Source organism: Anabrus simplex, chromosome 5 (genome assembly GCF_040414725.1).
Source record: "Anabrus simplex isolate iqAnaSimp1 chromosome 5, ASM4041472v1, whole genome shotgun sequence".
In the NCBI taxonomy this organism is placed as follows: Eukaryota; Metazoa; Arthropoda; class Insecta; order Orthoptera; family Tettigoniidae; genus Anabrus; species Anabrus simplex.
Genome location: NC_090269.1, coordinates 344,111,380 through 344,128,147, shown reverse-complemented (window position 1 = coordinate 344,128,147; position 16,768 = coordinate 344,111,380). Strand labels below are relative to the sequence as shown.

At 37.4% G+C, this 16,768-nt stretch overlaps 1 protein-coding gene across 1 annotated transcript in view; it reads left to right on the top strand.

Moving 5' to 3' along the window:
• Window positions 1-16,768, top strand: part of Trpgamma (Transient receptor potential cation channel gamma) — a 1,057,337-nt gene that overhangs the window by 948,383 nt on the left and 92,186 nt on the right. The window contains exon 14 of the mRNA XM_067147636.2: window positions 324-519. Coding sequence (XP_067003737.1) covers window positions 324-519 — 196 coding nt within the window. The remainder of the gene's footprint in view (window positions 1-323; window positions 520-16,768) is intronic.

Below are 16,768 nucleotides of genomic sequence, written 5' to 3'. Positions count from 1 at the left end.
TGGTATTACCATTAATAAAGTATTATTATTATTATTATTATTATTATTATTATTATTATTATTATTATTATTATTATTATTATTACACTAGTACTTGATGAGAATTATCCCTAAAAACTTACATTTCAGAGATGTCAGATCTACTTCATAGCATACAATGCAATGCAAAATGGAATTTAATGTTTGATTTTTCTTTCATATTAATCTAATGTTACATCTCAATTTAATTTATTTTAATTTGTGGAATATAAATAAAAATAGAATTGTATACTTTTGTTAGGAGTTATTTTTCATGTAAAAATATCACTGTTTTATTCTTTCAGTTTGTTTGAAACTACCCAAACACTTTTCTGGGCAGTTTTTGGTTTAATTGATCTGGACAATTTTGAACTGGCTGGCATCAAAAGCTTCACTCGCTTCTGGGGAATGTTGATGTTTGGAACTTACTCCGTCATTAACATTGTGGTTCTTCTAAATCTCCTCATAGCTATGATGAACCACTCCTACCAGCTTATTTCCGTAAGTTCTGTAAGTTGCTGAAAATAGTTGACTGGCTGTGCTCTGTGGTGTCGTGTAACTCCGTTGTTGTTTCTCGTACCACTTCTGGCACTTCCTGTTCTATTTTCAAATTATAGTACAAAAGAACAATATGCAAATAATGAAATATGGATTTACTAATATGCCTTTGAAACTTATATGGTATTCTCCCTGTAATTCCAATAAACTGCAAAAATATTTGATTTGGTTTCTATTATTTTGGATAAAAATATATTCTTTCATAGTATTGTCAATAAATTAAAGATGAATATCTTAGGAATCATAAGAGGTGACATACAAAATAATAACAGAATTTTACAAAAGCCTAAATTGTAATTGTTATTATAATTGTCTTTTGATGTTTCCAGTTGTGCAAGTAATCATTATTCATGGAGCATGCTGTGTGCATCTCTAAGAAACTGGGATTTATGATACGAAAGAAATTTAAACTTGCAAAGTAATTATTTATGTCGATCTGTGTATTGACACTAACGGAAATGCATTTAAGGACACTCCTTAGGAAGATAAAAATTTAATTGTTCCATATTGAAAAGTGTCACAGTTAAAATTGAAATAAATAAAGAGGTTCAACCTATTCAATACCAAAGAATAAGAAATGCAGTGATTACATTCTTATTTAATAATCAGTAGAAGTGGTACCGGTTTCAACCCTAGTCCAGGTCATCATCATCCAATTAAAACATGAAAAACAATGCATAGGAAAAAGAAAATAAAAGATCAAGTTCACTCCGGATCAGTAGAAGAGGCAATATATAAGATGACAGGGGTAGACACTGTAAAATTCAGAAGAAGTAGAATGTAAGTCACTTAATAGAAACAGTGCATAATTTTCTGAGCAGCAGTATGGCACACTCAGTGTTAGGCAAAGTCTTATAATGTTTATGAAAAGTGGAGAACGGTTAAATGAGCTAGCTTGTATACACTGTCAGGCACAAAGTTATAACACAATTGAACACATATGAAGATCCATAATCGTGCCGAAGCTGAAGATGAGTAGATCAATTGAAGTAACTTGCCAGCTCCTGGTGATCAGCGCGATATATTCAACATCAGGCACTGTGGTTTCAAACGCCAACATAAAATGAAGAATAGCTTAAAGATCCAGTATTTGCTTCGGTTGTGGGAATGTAAGTATATATAGATACATATAATAAAATTCAATATAATTAAATAAGTAATTGTGATCCTGTAGAATTTTTGGAACAGTTGACGTGAAGAAAACACTTGTGAAGAGAAAAAATATAGTAAAAAGTGCAATACTGGAAACAAATGAAAACATATATGCACAGTGCACAATTTTTTAAAATTCAGGTTGTGATTGAAGTAGTCAAAGTTGGCGCAAGTCAAGAGTTAAATTTAAATGAGAAGAACCAATATGAAGGTGGCATTTTTTTTTTTTTTTTTTTTTTGAGGTGAAAAGAAAAGATAGGAGAAATTAAAGTTAAAGTTAAAGTTAAACGGTGTTGAGGAAGGATAAAATAGGGAGACGAAGGAGGGGTAGTTTAGGGTGGGTTAGGAGGGTGGGTTATTGGAGGTAGGAAATGTGGGTAGGAACTTTGTAAGGCATGGAAAATAGAATTGGGGTTTTGAAATTTGGAATTTTTGAGAAGAAGAATTAGGAAGTCGAAAAGGATGTTGTGCTTTTCAGAAATGTTGTTTAAATTGAAATTTGGGTTGAAGTATTGGTCAAGGTGAATAAAGCAATTTTCAGTAGTGTTTAAGAGGGGACCTTTGTTAATGATTTTAAGTATTTTCATGTCTTTTTCAATATTGGTGAAATTATGCTTGGAGTCTTGTATGTGTTGTCCTATGGCGGAGAATCTGTTGTATTTAATGGCGTTGATATGTTCGGAGTATCTGATATTGAAGTTGCGGCCAGTTTGTCCGATGTAGGAGGAGCTGCAGTTGTTACATTTAAATCTGTATACTCCAGATTTAGAAAAAGCATTAGATTTATTTAGTGATTTAGAGTTGTGTAAAATATCAAAATGATATTTTGTGTGTAGGTATTTCCACTAATAATTTTGTTAATAATTAAACAAAATTAAAGAAATAATTAACTGATAAGACAACAGGACTTGTACAAATTACTTTCTTTTAAAATAATTTCTTTAATTTCTAGTTTCAATTGGCTAAAATGGAATAAAATGTAACATTTTCTCTACAAAGTTGGGTGGGGGTTGCCGCTACTGAGATAGATGACTAAAAAAGATCTCTCATATTTTTGGTCAAGATGTTTTGATTTTGGACAGTGCAGGTCTCTGTATCTCCTCACATAAAGCAAAGATTTGCATCATGTGGACTATGCATGTTCAAATAAAAAAACCAAATCTGGTGACTACCATGACAAAATGAATGACAAGAACCGCATCACATGGCTAACACAGCTGGTACCGAAGATACCAGATAATAGTATCGTAGTGATGGACAATGTGTCTTACCACACCCTTCAGATTAATAAAGTACCTACAGCATCCAGTAGGAAGTATGAATTACAGACCTGGCTAACAATAAATAACATACCTTTTGATAAAGACGTGCACAAGTGTGAATTGCATAACTTGGTGAAATTGAAAAAACAGCACCAGAATATGCCATGGACAATTTACTTGAAGTCTTTGGGTCACTCAGTGGTAACATTACTTCTATATCACTGCAATATGACCCCGATTGTATTGTGAAGCATCAAACTGCTGACAAAATTGTGACCAAAGGACACAGTGTGCATTACAAATGAGGCTTTTGCAACTGTTACTAGTTATGAATGGAAGAAAGACCTTCTTCAATTGATCCCAAGTATTTCTGAGGTCACTGGAACCACTATGGCTCATTTCTTATTTTAGCTTGGCTTTTAGGCTGGATGCCCTCCCTGGTGCCATGTGATTTTTCATGTTAAAATTCAAACCTCCTCTGCCAGGGTTAGGAGAGAATCTAGCTGCTAAACCACCCCGTTACATTTTGTTTGCAACTGTATTTTTTAACTTTACAGTACAATATGCATTAGTTTCACTAACATCAGGAATAGAAATATACCTACCATATAGGCCTACAAGAAAATAACCCATGCCTTCTAATTTTAGGAGGAGTTATTCAAAAAGAATTGAAATTCAGCTCTAATGTGTATTCTTTATTAATAGAAATGAGTCTTACATAAAATATCAATGTCTTGAGAAAGCATGCCATACTCTTCATCCTTGTCATGAGCTTCAGACACTATTGTGATCCACTTTGCTAATTTGTGAAAATATCTGTATGAATACTTGCAGCACAAATTTATTGCATAGTGATAAAAATTCAGCACCTTTTCTTCGTAATCACCTGAAAGCTACTGAGTGATAATAATTTTCTTCCGGAAGCCTAATCTACGGCAATTAAAAAGTCTTGCTAGCCAGATCCAGCTATCTTTGAAGCTCGTGATGTCTAGTTCCCTGGTTATAGCTACACTTGGAATTCCATATCAGCATTGCCTCTTTTTATTCACATAATCATAGAGCCTAATTTTGGCTGGTGATTACTATTGTTTCTTGAAGTTGATTTTTGCTTTCTCACCAATCATGAACGCAACATTTGCTGATATTGTACTCTATTTCTGCTGCATATGAATCTTTTCTTTAGCCATGGATGAGCAATAGCGAGAACTTGTTACATTTGCAGCCATACTTAACACATAATTCACACCTCTCTTCTAACTACGAAACTGATGTCATGTGCAGTGCTCTAGTATAACAGGATTCATGTATTACAGCGGTACAAGGATGGTAACAACATCATCCTAACTAATGCATGCACCTGTATTTTTCCATGAAAGCGATACCAAATTTTATCATCCTACTTGAAAATGATTGAGATTTACAATAAACAATACAGTTCATTCTGCAGCATATTTCATCTCAGACTCAGTTAGCTACAGGCAAAGTGCTAAGAATTTTTAAGTAATTACATTACTCGGTGAGTGTATAGCAGTAAACCATAATTTCATTATTTCCACAATGCTTATGTACATTTTGTAGAGATGATAAGAGTTAACGATTAATTATGACGACTTCAGTATGGTAATGTAGTTGTTATCACTAATTGTTAATCATTATATCTCTAAAGCTCTTTCTCTGTAATACATCAATGTATTAAGGATATTTCAGAAAAAGTAGAAACTTTGTGCTCTCTTTATTCAATATAATTCAAAACTTTACAATTATTGGGTATAGTGTAAATAACTTCAAACTTTATACTCTTAGAAACTTTTTCTTGTATTTACTATTAAGGAAAGCACAAATTTCAATATATGTAATGGCTTTATGTTGGTGTGTAATTAAAATCTGTGTATGTCATTTAATGTGCTATCTTTCTTCTTAACTTTTGCATATATTCTTCATTGTTTTGTGTACTTGTAGTATGTTAAGTGAAGAAATAGAGATTATCACATATTTGCACATGTAGCTAGTAAAATTCATTGCTAATTATTATCACTCAAGTATGGCTAGTTACAGCTACTGCAATCTCTTCTATTTGCTATTGTGTGATGCACACTGTAATCTTTTTGAATATGTGTTAGGACTATAGATTCCTTGTACTATGTATATCATTGTAAGAAATATTTAAGAAATAGGAGATTTTTTAAAAAATTCAAAGGTAACTGTTTTTTAACCCTGCCTATGAAAGATTACCTGCCAGGCTGAGTAGCTCTGGTGGTAGAGCGCTGGCCTTCTAAAGCCAACTTGGTAGGTTCAATCCTGGTTCATTCCAGTGGTATTTGAAGGTGCTTAAATTAGTCAGCCTCATGTCAGTAGATATACTGGTACATTAAAGAACTCCTGCAGGAACAAATTCTGGCACCTTGGTGTAACCAAAACTATAAAAGTAGTTAGTGGGACTTAAAAACAATTAGAGTTTTTAATTATATTATTAACAAATACATCACAATTGGGAAATGTCCCGGTGGCAATGGTCTCTTACAGTAGTGTATTAATAGAGTGAAAACATAATTTCACAACAACAACAACAACAACAACAAGTGCAACAAACAATTCCATGCAAAGAAAAAACTACTAGTTTAACATTCTAAATGCAGCATCATCATATACAAACTCACACACAACTGAAGTGTTTCCAGTGCTTAACACTACAGCTTACAACACTATAGGTGAGCTTACTACTAGCTTAACATTACAAGTGATAATAAAGCTAAAAACATAATTACCCGAAACAACAACTACAACAACAAGAGTACAACAAATAATTCCATGGAAAGAACATATTACACAAAATACAACTGGTTTAACATTATAAATACAGTAGAATATCACAAATTCAGTGTCCATCATTTACAACTTTTACCTTTCACCCTACACTAGCACTAATGATCTTCTTAAACAATTTTATACTGGAAGAGAAACTATCAAAGACTGCTGCAGGTAATTTATTCCAATCCCTTATGGTCCCGTTTATGAAGCAAAACTTGCCCACATCCGTATGCTGGTTTCTGGCCCTTAATTTATGCCTGTGATCATTTCTCGGTAAGTACGAAAGAGGTTTCAACCTATTTCTAATACTACTCCAGGCAGCCTGTCCCATGTAGCTTTTATAAAGACCACACAGACAAGCTCTAGTCTGATGATATAGATATTGATTCCCATATGGAATCTGAAATATTTGTCCTGAATGAGTAAATTTATAATACCAAAATAAATGGTCCATTATTGGACATTATAAATTTTCCAGCTAACTCATTCTTGGTTGCCAGCATTTCGCCCTCGTGTGCTAGGGTGGGCTCATCGATTGGTACCTAGCACACCTTCCAATACGCTGGCTAGTGCATACCGTGGAGGCCACTGCGTAGGCTAATTGGAGCCACCGGCAGTGCCAATGCACTAAGAGACTTTGTCTCATTATCAAAAATTGATGCCTGCTTGGCCATCAGATGATATATATGTTGATTCCCAACCAGCGTATTGGTAGGTGTGCTAGGTACCAACTGATGAGCCCACCCTAGCACACGAGGGCGAAACGCTGGCAACCAAGAATGAGTTAGCTGGAAAATTTATAATGTCCAATAACGGACCATTTATATTGGTATTATAAGCTCTAGTCCTTCTAGGCTCAAAACTTTCCCAATTAAGGGTATTCCTGTTTACAAAATGCATCGCTCTTCTTTGAACTTTTTCTGGGGAATTTATTAAACCTACCCTGTACAGATCCCAGCACACAGATCCATATTCGAGAATTGGTCTTACCAAACATTTATAAGCTTTATTTTTGGCACCAGAATTAGCTTTCTTGAGATTCCGCATAATAAAATGTAATGATCTCCAGGATTTCTTAACTACATTTTCCATTTGAACTGGCCAGTTTAAGTCTTTTCTTATAGTAACACTTAAGTACGGCACTTACCCCACCTCCAAATTCATAATCCCTCTTTCCCGTCCTTATTATTTTTTTTTTTATGAAACACAATTTCTTGCCTTTTCTGCTGCGGATTTCCACGCACCCATTTTTCAAACATATTTAAATCTTGCTGAAGCAATAGTTCATCCTTCTCTACTTTTATCTCCTGGTACATGATGCAATCATCAGCAAAGAGGGGCACTTCCGATTTTATCGAATCAGGCATATAATTCATGAAAAGTATGAAAAGATTTGAACCAATAATGCTACCCTGAGCCACACCAGATATAACGTTTATTGGAGAAGATATTGTTTCTTCCACACACTCCCTCTGAGATCTGAGATCATCCATTGAGGAGTTCTCGTATCCATTTCACCACTCTGATGTCAATGTCCATATGCACTAATTTGTTAAGAAGGATGTCGTGTGGCACAAGATTGAATGCCTTAGCAAAATCAATTACTATTGCATCAATCCTTGACCCATTGTCGAGCTTATCTGATATATCTTGACATAGGGAACTGAGGTGGCTTTGGCAGGGGATGCCTTCCTTAAAACCATGCTGCCCCTTAAATATCATTCCAGAAGATCCCATTTCAACCTCAAATAATCTACTATTAATTGATCCATTTGTCTGCAAACAATTGATGTCAAACTTACCAGTCTGTGGTTGTTCAAGTCGCTCTTGTCACCCCCTACTATCATGGCCAATTTCCAATCACCAGGAACCTTCGTATTGTTCAGTGATGTAATAAAGATTCTAATTAAGTACGGTAGGACCGCTTCACCCCCGAGTATACGCCTCTCTGAAAATAGAGTCTGGCCCACAAGTTTTATTTTTTTTCTGAGTTTTGAAAGACCTTTATGCAATAATGAAGCTTTAATTTGGAAAGTTGCTGAATAACTGTGCTGCCAGATTAAAAACCTTTCCGTAGTGCTTATTTAATGCTTCTGCTTTATCTATATCTGTAGTTGCCAATAAATCTCATCTATACAAAGAGACAGAATTGACTTGTTCCCTCCCTTCAGTCTTCGAATACAGTTTTAGAAAACGACTCCAGGAATTTTGATTTTCATTTAGGATATTGTCAAGATATTTCTTTCCAGCCACTTTCTTTTCTCCTAGCAAATACTTCACCAAACTTCTGTTCTCCACTTTGCACGCATCATTATTATTTCTTCTGTTGAACGCTCGCCTAGTCTTACGTGTAAGCTTCCCAATAGTCCCAGTGTAGTACGGCGGATCCGAATTTCCCCTAATTATCTTTTTGGGAATGAATTTATTCAGTCCAGTATTTAAAATGGTTTAGAAATTCTCACAATGTTGTCAATGATGCTCTCACGGCCCATACTTATAGACATGATACTGTATAGGCTTTTGGGCTTATGCTGTGTCAAGAAAATAAGGTGAAATTCTTTCTGTTTCGCAGAGAACTGTGCTCTGCATCATCAGAAGAAAATCTCGATTGTCCATGAAAAAGGCTTCTCAAACAATGACTTTTTGAAATTTAGACGTTATAATAGAAGTGGAAATGGTACGTTCATTCCTCACCAGATGGCTCCCTGGATGTGGCACAGTGCTAGTGTTCGAAGCGGAATCTGACCGAACCATCAGAATCAGTCTAAGAGGATCACATAATATGTGTATGTAACATATGACATTGACAGGCTTCAAAATTCAGCAAATTAAGGAGAAAGAAGTCTGTTCTTTCTTCTTTGTGCTTTTTACTGAGATGCAGAAACCATAATATCATTCCCAACTGTGTGAAGCTGACACACACGTTAAATACACCGAAGGCCAGGAGAATATATCAACACGCTAACAAGGCTCTTGTGATCAAGACAGTGTATTACACTCGTAAGGAACTGGACTCAGTCTCCCGAGAGTTGTTTTGTTTATACCTGCTGTTAAGCAACACTCTCTCGCAGGAATTGTGGTTGACTTTCATTCGCATTACTGCTATACAGGCTGAACGAAAATACAACCAGGTGTTATTCAGACAGAAATCGAAGTTCCTCTGGCTAGCTCAGAAACAGCCAGTCTCTCACATGAACCCGGATGCTAGTAAAACTGTCCTTGGACGAGAACCAAAAGGCAGATCTAGCTTGGTGTCTTAATTTCAGTGTCGCTCCCTCTAAAATTCCCACTGAGGAGTTAATTACTTCCGTTGAGGCAGCCATCCACAAACTACCTATGGATGAGGCTGAGGAGTTAAGACAGAGGGATGTGTGAGACTCATAAGGTCTGCTGTTGTGCCTGCGCTCAATTTAACAAGAGATGAAAGGAAAGCTCTGAATGAACTTAGAGATGATTCTGAACTGACAATTGGGGTCGATGACCTTCGATGTTAGGCCCCTTAAAACAACAAGCATCATCATCATCAGAACTGACCATTCTCTCAGATGATAAGGGTAATGCAACAGTGGTTATGGACACTGACGAGTATAAAAATAAGATCTCGACTATATTGTCAGAGCCTGTTTACAGATTGAGCTCACGTGACCCCACCACTCGTGTGTCCAATGCTCTTAAGGCAATCTTTGATTCCAAAAGAGGAGGCTAAACATCTGTCCCTGGGGGATGCAGTGCCATCTAGATTATATAGACTGCCTAAGATCCATAAAAAAGATGTTCCCCTCAGGCCTATTGTTAGTGCGATAGGTTCTCTTACGTATGCTTTGGCTACGTACTTAAGCAAATTGCTTCAGCCACACATAGGACATACTGAATCATACGTCAGGGACTCTCAGTATTTTGTCAACAAGCTGTCAACCATAACTATTCAACCTAATGCACTTTTGGTGAGTTTCAATGTGGAGTCCTTGTTCACTAAAGTGCCGATTGACTAGGTCATGTCTCTCATTGAACACCTGTTCCCTGAGGACATTACTAAGCTATTTTACCACTGCAAGACTTTCAGCTATTTCTTGTGGGGTGGGAATTTTTATGAACAGATGGACGGAGTGGCTATGGGAAGTCCACTTTTGCCCGTAGTGGCTAATTTCTTTATGGAGCATTTTGAGGAGGAGGCTATTGCTTCAGCGCTCGTCAAACCTATGATATGGTGGTGGTACGTTGATGATGCATTTGTGGTCTGGACAGAAGGTCCTGAGAAATTTCATCTATTTCTAAACCACCTAAATCAGCAAAATCCTTCAATTAAATTCACTATGGAGATTGAGTCAGATGGATGCCTTCCTTTCTTGGATGTTCTAGTAAGAAAGAAACTGGGGGTCTCCTTAGGACATAATGTCTATCATAAGCCTACCCACACAAATCGCTATCTTCATGCAGATTCTCACCACCATCCAGCACAAAAACAAGGCATTCTCACGACACTCGCCAAGAGGGTGAGACAAATTTGTAAGCCATCAAATTTCCAGACGGAGGTCACCACGCTCAAAGTCATGTTCGAGGTTAATGGTTACAGTGATTTGCAGATTCATAGAGCCCTGTATTCTAAGAGAAACGACCAAGCAAAGCTCACAGAAGGAAGAAGTGAAGGGAAGTGCCTACTTGCCTTACATTCACAACACCACAGATCGAATTCCCAAGGTCCTCCACAAACACAATATAAAAACCGTGTTTGGCACCACCACTAAAATTGCTCACAGTCTGAGTAAAACCAAGGACAAATTGTCCCCACTTTTACATCCTGGGGTATATGAAATTCCCTCTACTTGCAGTAAGGTATACATTGGCCAAACATGCTGGTCCATTGGTACCCGTATCAAGGAACATGAACGTAATATTCGTCTCAACCAGCCAGACAAATTGGCACTAGCTGAGTATGCTCTATCGTCAGGTCATGATGTCATGTTCCAAGATGCTTGAGCTCTTACCCAGACTAGACACTACAGGTCCAGGATTATACGAGAAGCTGTGGAAATACGTAGAAATCCTAACAATTTCAACAGAGACACTGGCTATCAATTAAGTAATACCTGGTTGCCAGCCATTAAGGATTTACGTAGGGAGTTCCCTTCCCTGTCCCTTCACTATTGTTAATTTGTCTCGGTGTTTTCTAAATTTGTACGTTCCTCATTGCCAGATGTTTCATTCCAGGCTTGTGTCAATGTCATATGTTATGAACACATATTATGTGACCCTCTTAGACTGATTCTGATGGTTTGGTCAGCTTCCGCTTCGAACGCTTGCACTGTGCCACGTCCTGGGGGCCATCTGGTGGCAAATGAATGTACCATTTCCACTTCTAGTATAATGTCTAAATTTAAAAATTCATTGTTTAAGAAGCCTTTCTCGTGGACAGTCGAGATTTTCTTCTGATGATGCAGAGCACAGTTCTCTGCAAAACTTAAAGAATATCACCTTATTTTCTTGACACTGCACTGTGCCACGTCCTGGGGGCCATCTGGTGGCAAATGAATGTACCATTTCCACTTCTAGTATAATGTCTAAATTTAAAAATTCATTGTTTAAGAAGCCTTTCTCGTGGACAGTCGAGATTTTCTTCTGATGATGCAGAGCACAGTTCTCTGCAAAACTTAAAGAATATCACCTTATTTTCTTGACACGGCCTAAGCCCAAAAGCCTATACAGTATCATGTCTCACAGTGTTGTCTATCCCCTTGGTCTGTTTTAACCAATTAGTATAGCACAACCTCAAATAGTTTTGAAAACCTATGGAACCTCCCCTCGCATAGCACCAAATAACAATAATTTAAAGTCTATCAAGTTCCACCTTTTCAATACTAATACAATGTTGTTGGATGATATTTACAACATTATTTATTATTACAGTACATGTTTTGGTGCTCTATTAAGTCACCATCATCAGCTGATTTAGAAAATGGTTTACAACAGAATATTTATTGATTAAATCCTAAACATCTATTATGTTATATTAAGGACACACAAATAATTAATAATGAAAAATTCAAAAATGTTCTATTTTGGTCTAGGTATGTAGATGATGCGTTTGTTATCCTGGATGAAAGCATAACCAACGCATTTACGACTCTTAGTAATCTTAACACGATAGATACGGATATAAAATTTACTTTAGAATCCGAAATAGATAAATCCATTAATTATCTGGACCTAAAGATCAATAGACATGCCTCTTCATTTTCTTTTAGTATTTACAGAAAACCCACACAAACTGTAGCCACAATACGAAATGATTCGATACACCCCTCAGCTCACAAATGCGCGTCTTATAACAGCTTGGTGAATCGCGCTTTAAACATACCAATGTCCAAACAAAACTTGGACAAGGAACTAAATATCATTCGAGCTATGGCTAAAGCCAACGGTTTTAAAGAGAATTTCATAGAACGAATAATAAACAAATTCAAATATCGCCCTCAAACGAGCCTGATGAAAAATAAACCAGAAGCTAAGGAAATCGCAACCTTCACGTTTAATAAAGATGTACATAGAATTACAAATATTTTCAAGAAACGTAACATCAGGATCGCATTCAAGACAGATAATAGAAGTACAACAGTTTTACATAATGCTTCAGTTGTCAACAAAATCAACCCATATTCTAAATCAGGGGTATATAGATTTGAATGTAATGACTGTTCAAGCGGATACATAGGACAAACTGGGCGCAGCTTCAACGTCAGATATCAGGAACACCTTAACGCTATAAAATATCACAGATTCTCAGCGGTAGGTCAACATATTCATGAGTACAAACATAAGTTCACAGACATTGATAAAGACCTCGAGATCATGGAAATACTTTCTAAAGGACAGAAGCTTGACATTACTGAAGCATGTCTAATACATATTGACCAATACTATAACGCTAACCTTAATCTAAATGAAATTTCGGAAAAACTCAAGGTACTGTTTGACATTTTGATTCTATTACTTAACAAGCTAAAAATTCCAGAAAATTCAAATGCGTTCCGAATGCTACGTAACAACTTTGCGTACTATTGTCTTCGTCCACAACGCCCTCCGGACCCTCTCCTAAAAGTTTATGTTTCTAGAAACATCCCCTTTGCCGCCCCTACTTCTCCTTCACTAGCGCTGCGTCACACAGCACAAGATACTAGCACACACACTCATCACGCGGTAGCCGTCACGCGAAGTACACAGCTGTAGAGGTGAGTCAACTGTATCAACAGTTAGATTTAATCAGCTTCTTTATCAATTTTCTCGCTTTTTAATATTGGGTTTCATCATTGCAGGGTTCCCATTGAACTGAGAAGATAATTCCGCATAACAACTGTAGGACAAATTACAGTTCCAACCACGCACAAAGCAATAAAAATACGAAGTTTTAGTACTTAACAAATATAAGAAGACGGCTCATTTTTCAACAATTATATATAATGAATTTCATCCAACAAAAACAGCTAATATACAAAGGAAATGAACATTTTTAACAACAAATAGACTACATGCAATTTTAATTCCTCAGTTATAAGTGTGCATTCTAATTAGACAGCACGAGAGCATAGGATTTCAGACATTAAAGAATGTTTAAGACAAATCATCAACCAGATGAAAAAAAAAAAAAATTTAGAATTATGACTTACAAGAATTTTCTTGTTACATATTAGGGAAATTTAATATAACATAATAGATGTTTAGGATTTAATCATTAAATATTCTGTTGTAAATATGTATATGTATGAATTAATTATGACAATATTTTGTTTAATATTTAATATTTATATCGCCAAGTTTTTTCACATTTTCTAAATCAGCTGATGATGGTGACTTAATAGAGCACCGAAACATGTACTGTAATAATAAATAATGTTGTAAATATCATCCAACAACATTGTATTAGTATTGAAAAGGTGGAACTTGATAGACTTTAAATTATTGTGATCTCAGTTCAATACGGAAAATAAGATGAAGTTTCTTACGTTTAATAGCACCAAATAGTCTTAGAAATTCCACATGCCTCGTATTACAAGTTCCTCATGAGAGATCAGGTACCACTCTACTGTGGTCACTAATCCCATGAATTAAGTCACATGTCGTCGGGTCTGACTAGAAAAACATCTAAGAGTGCTCATTTACGTGTGTTCTTTGTAACGACTTGGGAAAAGCCGTTATTCCACACTAATAAGTTAACTGCTTCCTGTGATAGCCCCTACCCCCCATAGTTGACCCAGCCTGGTTTACTGATGGTAGATTTAGATCCCCTACAATTATAGTTCTTTTCCCGTAGCTTATATTGGCACATGTCAATTTTGAAAGACCAGTGATCATATTTAAACCTGATTTCAGGTTCTAATAATGACTATATTTTGTTTATTGGGTGCATTATTTACCTCCACCCCAATTATTTTGCAGTTTTTGAGAACCCATTTTACCATACTGCTTAACTACGACCTAACACAAGTGAAAATTCCCCCTCCTTTTGACCTTCTATCCTGTCTAAATGTTAGAAATTTTGACCTGTATATTTCTAAATTATATATATTATCCGATAACCAACTTTCCATTCTCACAATTATATCAGGGTCACTCGCATCAATTAAGTTTTCGAATTTTGCAATTTTATTACCAATACATCTGCAGTTTACCTGAAACAATCGAAGAACTTACCCGGTCCAGTATCACTGCATCTCACAATATCCTGTTGGTGGTATTGTCGCTATAGCTGCATCCAATGTGCTCCCATCATGGTTCGTCATTCGACTGCCCATTCTGCGTCATCATCCGGTTGGGTGGAAAAGGACTCGGTATCCCTCGAAAAGAGTTCACTCTTCACTGGTTCAAGTGAAGTCCATCTCTGCTGATGTCCCAGTCATCATCCAACTGTTGCCAACTACAAAGAGTGATCCGGAACTTTCAGCCACCCACTGAAGTTCTTCGTTCAACTGGCCAATCTTCTTCCATGATACATCTAGTCTCCGTAGTATACAACCCCCCAAACCCCATAGCACTACAGCCCTTGAAGGGCCTTGGCCTACCAAGCGACCGCTGTTCAGGCCGAAGGCCTGCAGATTACCAGGTATCGTATGGTCAGCACAACAAATCCTCTCGGCCGTTATTCTTGGCTTTCTAGACCAGAGCCGCTATCTCACCATCAGATAGCTCCTCAATTCTAATCACTTAGGCTGAGTGGCCCTCGAACCAGCCCTCAGGTCCAGGTAAAACTCCCTGAGCTGGCCGGGCATCAAACCCGAGGCCTCCGAGCAAAAGGCAGGTATGCTACCACCATACCATGGTGCCGGCATTCCTTAGTATACCACTAATTACAACATTTGCCTTTGGGAACTTTTCTGAGTCAAGTTCACTAGATAATAAATGTCCCCCATTATGTATTCAGTCCATTGCTTTCTTGAAATCAATAGTTTCTACGTGGAGAATTACTACTTCCTCGTCCGGCTCCAAGGCTAAATGGTTAGCGTGCTGGCCTTTGGTCACAAGGGTCCCAGGTTTGATTCCCAGCAGGATTGGGAATTTTAACCATCATTGGTTAATTCCGCTGGCACAGGGGCTGGCTTTATGTGTCTTCTTCATCATCATTTCATCCTCATCATGATGTGTAGGTTGCCTACGGGCGTCAAATCAAAAGACCTGCACCTGGCGAGCCAAACATGTCTTTAGAGTTTAGACACTCCCGGCACTAAAATTCATACGTTATTTCATTTCATACTACTTCCTCATTCCTGCCACATTCGTCCTCTATTTTCCTGTTCATCTGTTCCGCTCGAATTGCTGTTGGGCACATCACTTGCACTGATCTATTTTCCTGTTCTATATGCCACATGATAGAATCATCTATCACCACACAACTTGCTGGTTTAATATTCCCCACAGATGAATGAGTGCCTATATTTCTCATATACACTTCCTGTAGCCTCCGTGGCTCAGGCAGCAGCGCGTCGGCCTCTCACCACTGGGTTCTCCGTGGTTCAAATCCCGGTCACTCCTTGTGAGATTTGTGCTGAACAAAGTGGAGGCAGGACAGATTTTTCTCCGGGTACTCCGATTTTCCCTGCCATCTTTCATTCCAGTAACACTCTCCACTATCATTTCATTTCATCTGTCAATCATTAATCATTGTCCCAGGCTTCGGCAGCCAGCACAATTCTATCCTTGCCATAAGATAGGAGCTTCATTTATTCCATCCCTGACCTGGTCACTGACTGGAGCACAGGTTGTAGGTTTTCACTTTTTAATTCCTGTAATTTCTTTTGTAGCTCCACAATTATGAGATTTGCTTCATTTTATTCCTGCTGAAGTTCATCAAGTTTTGCTTTGTTGCTAGTAACATTTCCATTAATAGAACACTTGCTGCATGCCATCCTTTCCTTATCACTGTTCATGGCCTGTAGCTTACCACATTTGAAATGATACCACATTCCACATGTATCACACTTAGCACCAGATCTTAAGTTTCCCTTACATCCCATACTCTTCATGTTCATGTTCATATTCACCACCTCTTCTGAAGCTGCATGAATAGGGTCTGGGTTTAGAGTTTAACTCCAAGCCTCCTATAACAAGTAGTGTAGTAATGAGTGCCAGCGATATAACACTTCCTGGGTAACTGCCTGCTGCAAGTCCGCATTCCAGCACGCACTCCATAACATCCTGCCTGCTTGCCCATGTCTCGATTGTTGCTCGCCAAGCTGATAAGGAAATACCCATCACTGCAAAAACACATCTGCTCCCTTCAACAGTCAACTAGCAATTACATTGTTATTAAAGAGTACCTAGTGGAACTCTTGCTAACTAAAATATTACTAAATATCCAAAACTTGCATTACCTTCTACAATAAGGGTACGAACATACCGAAGATGCATCACAGCTCGCGGTCGCGGTTTACATTGCGGTCGATGCCTCGATGTCACCTCCTGGTAACACAAACACACAGTTT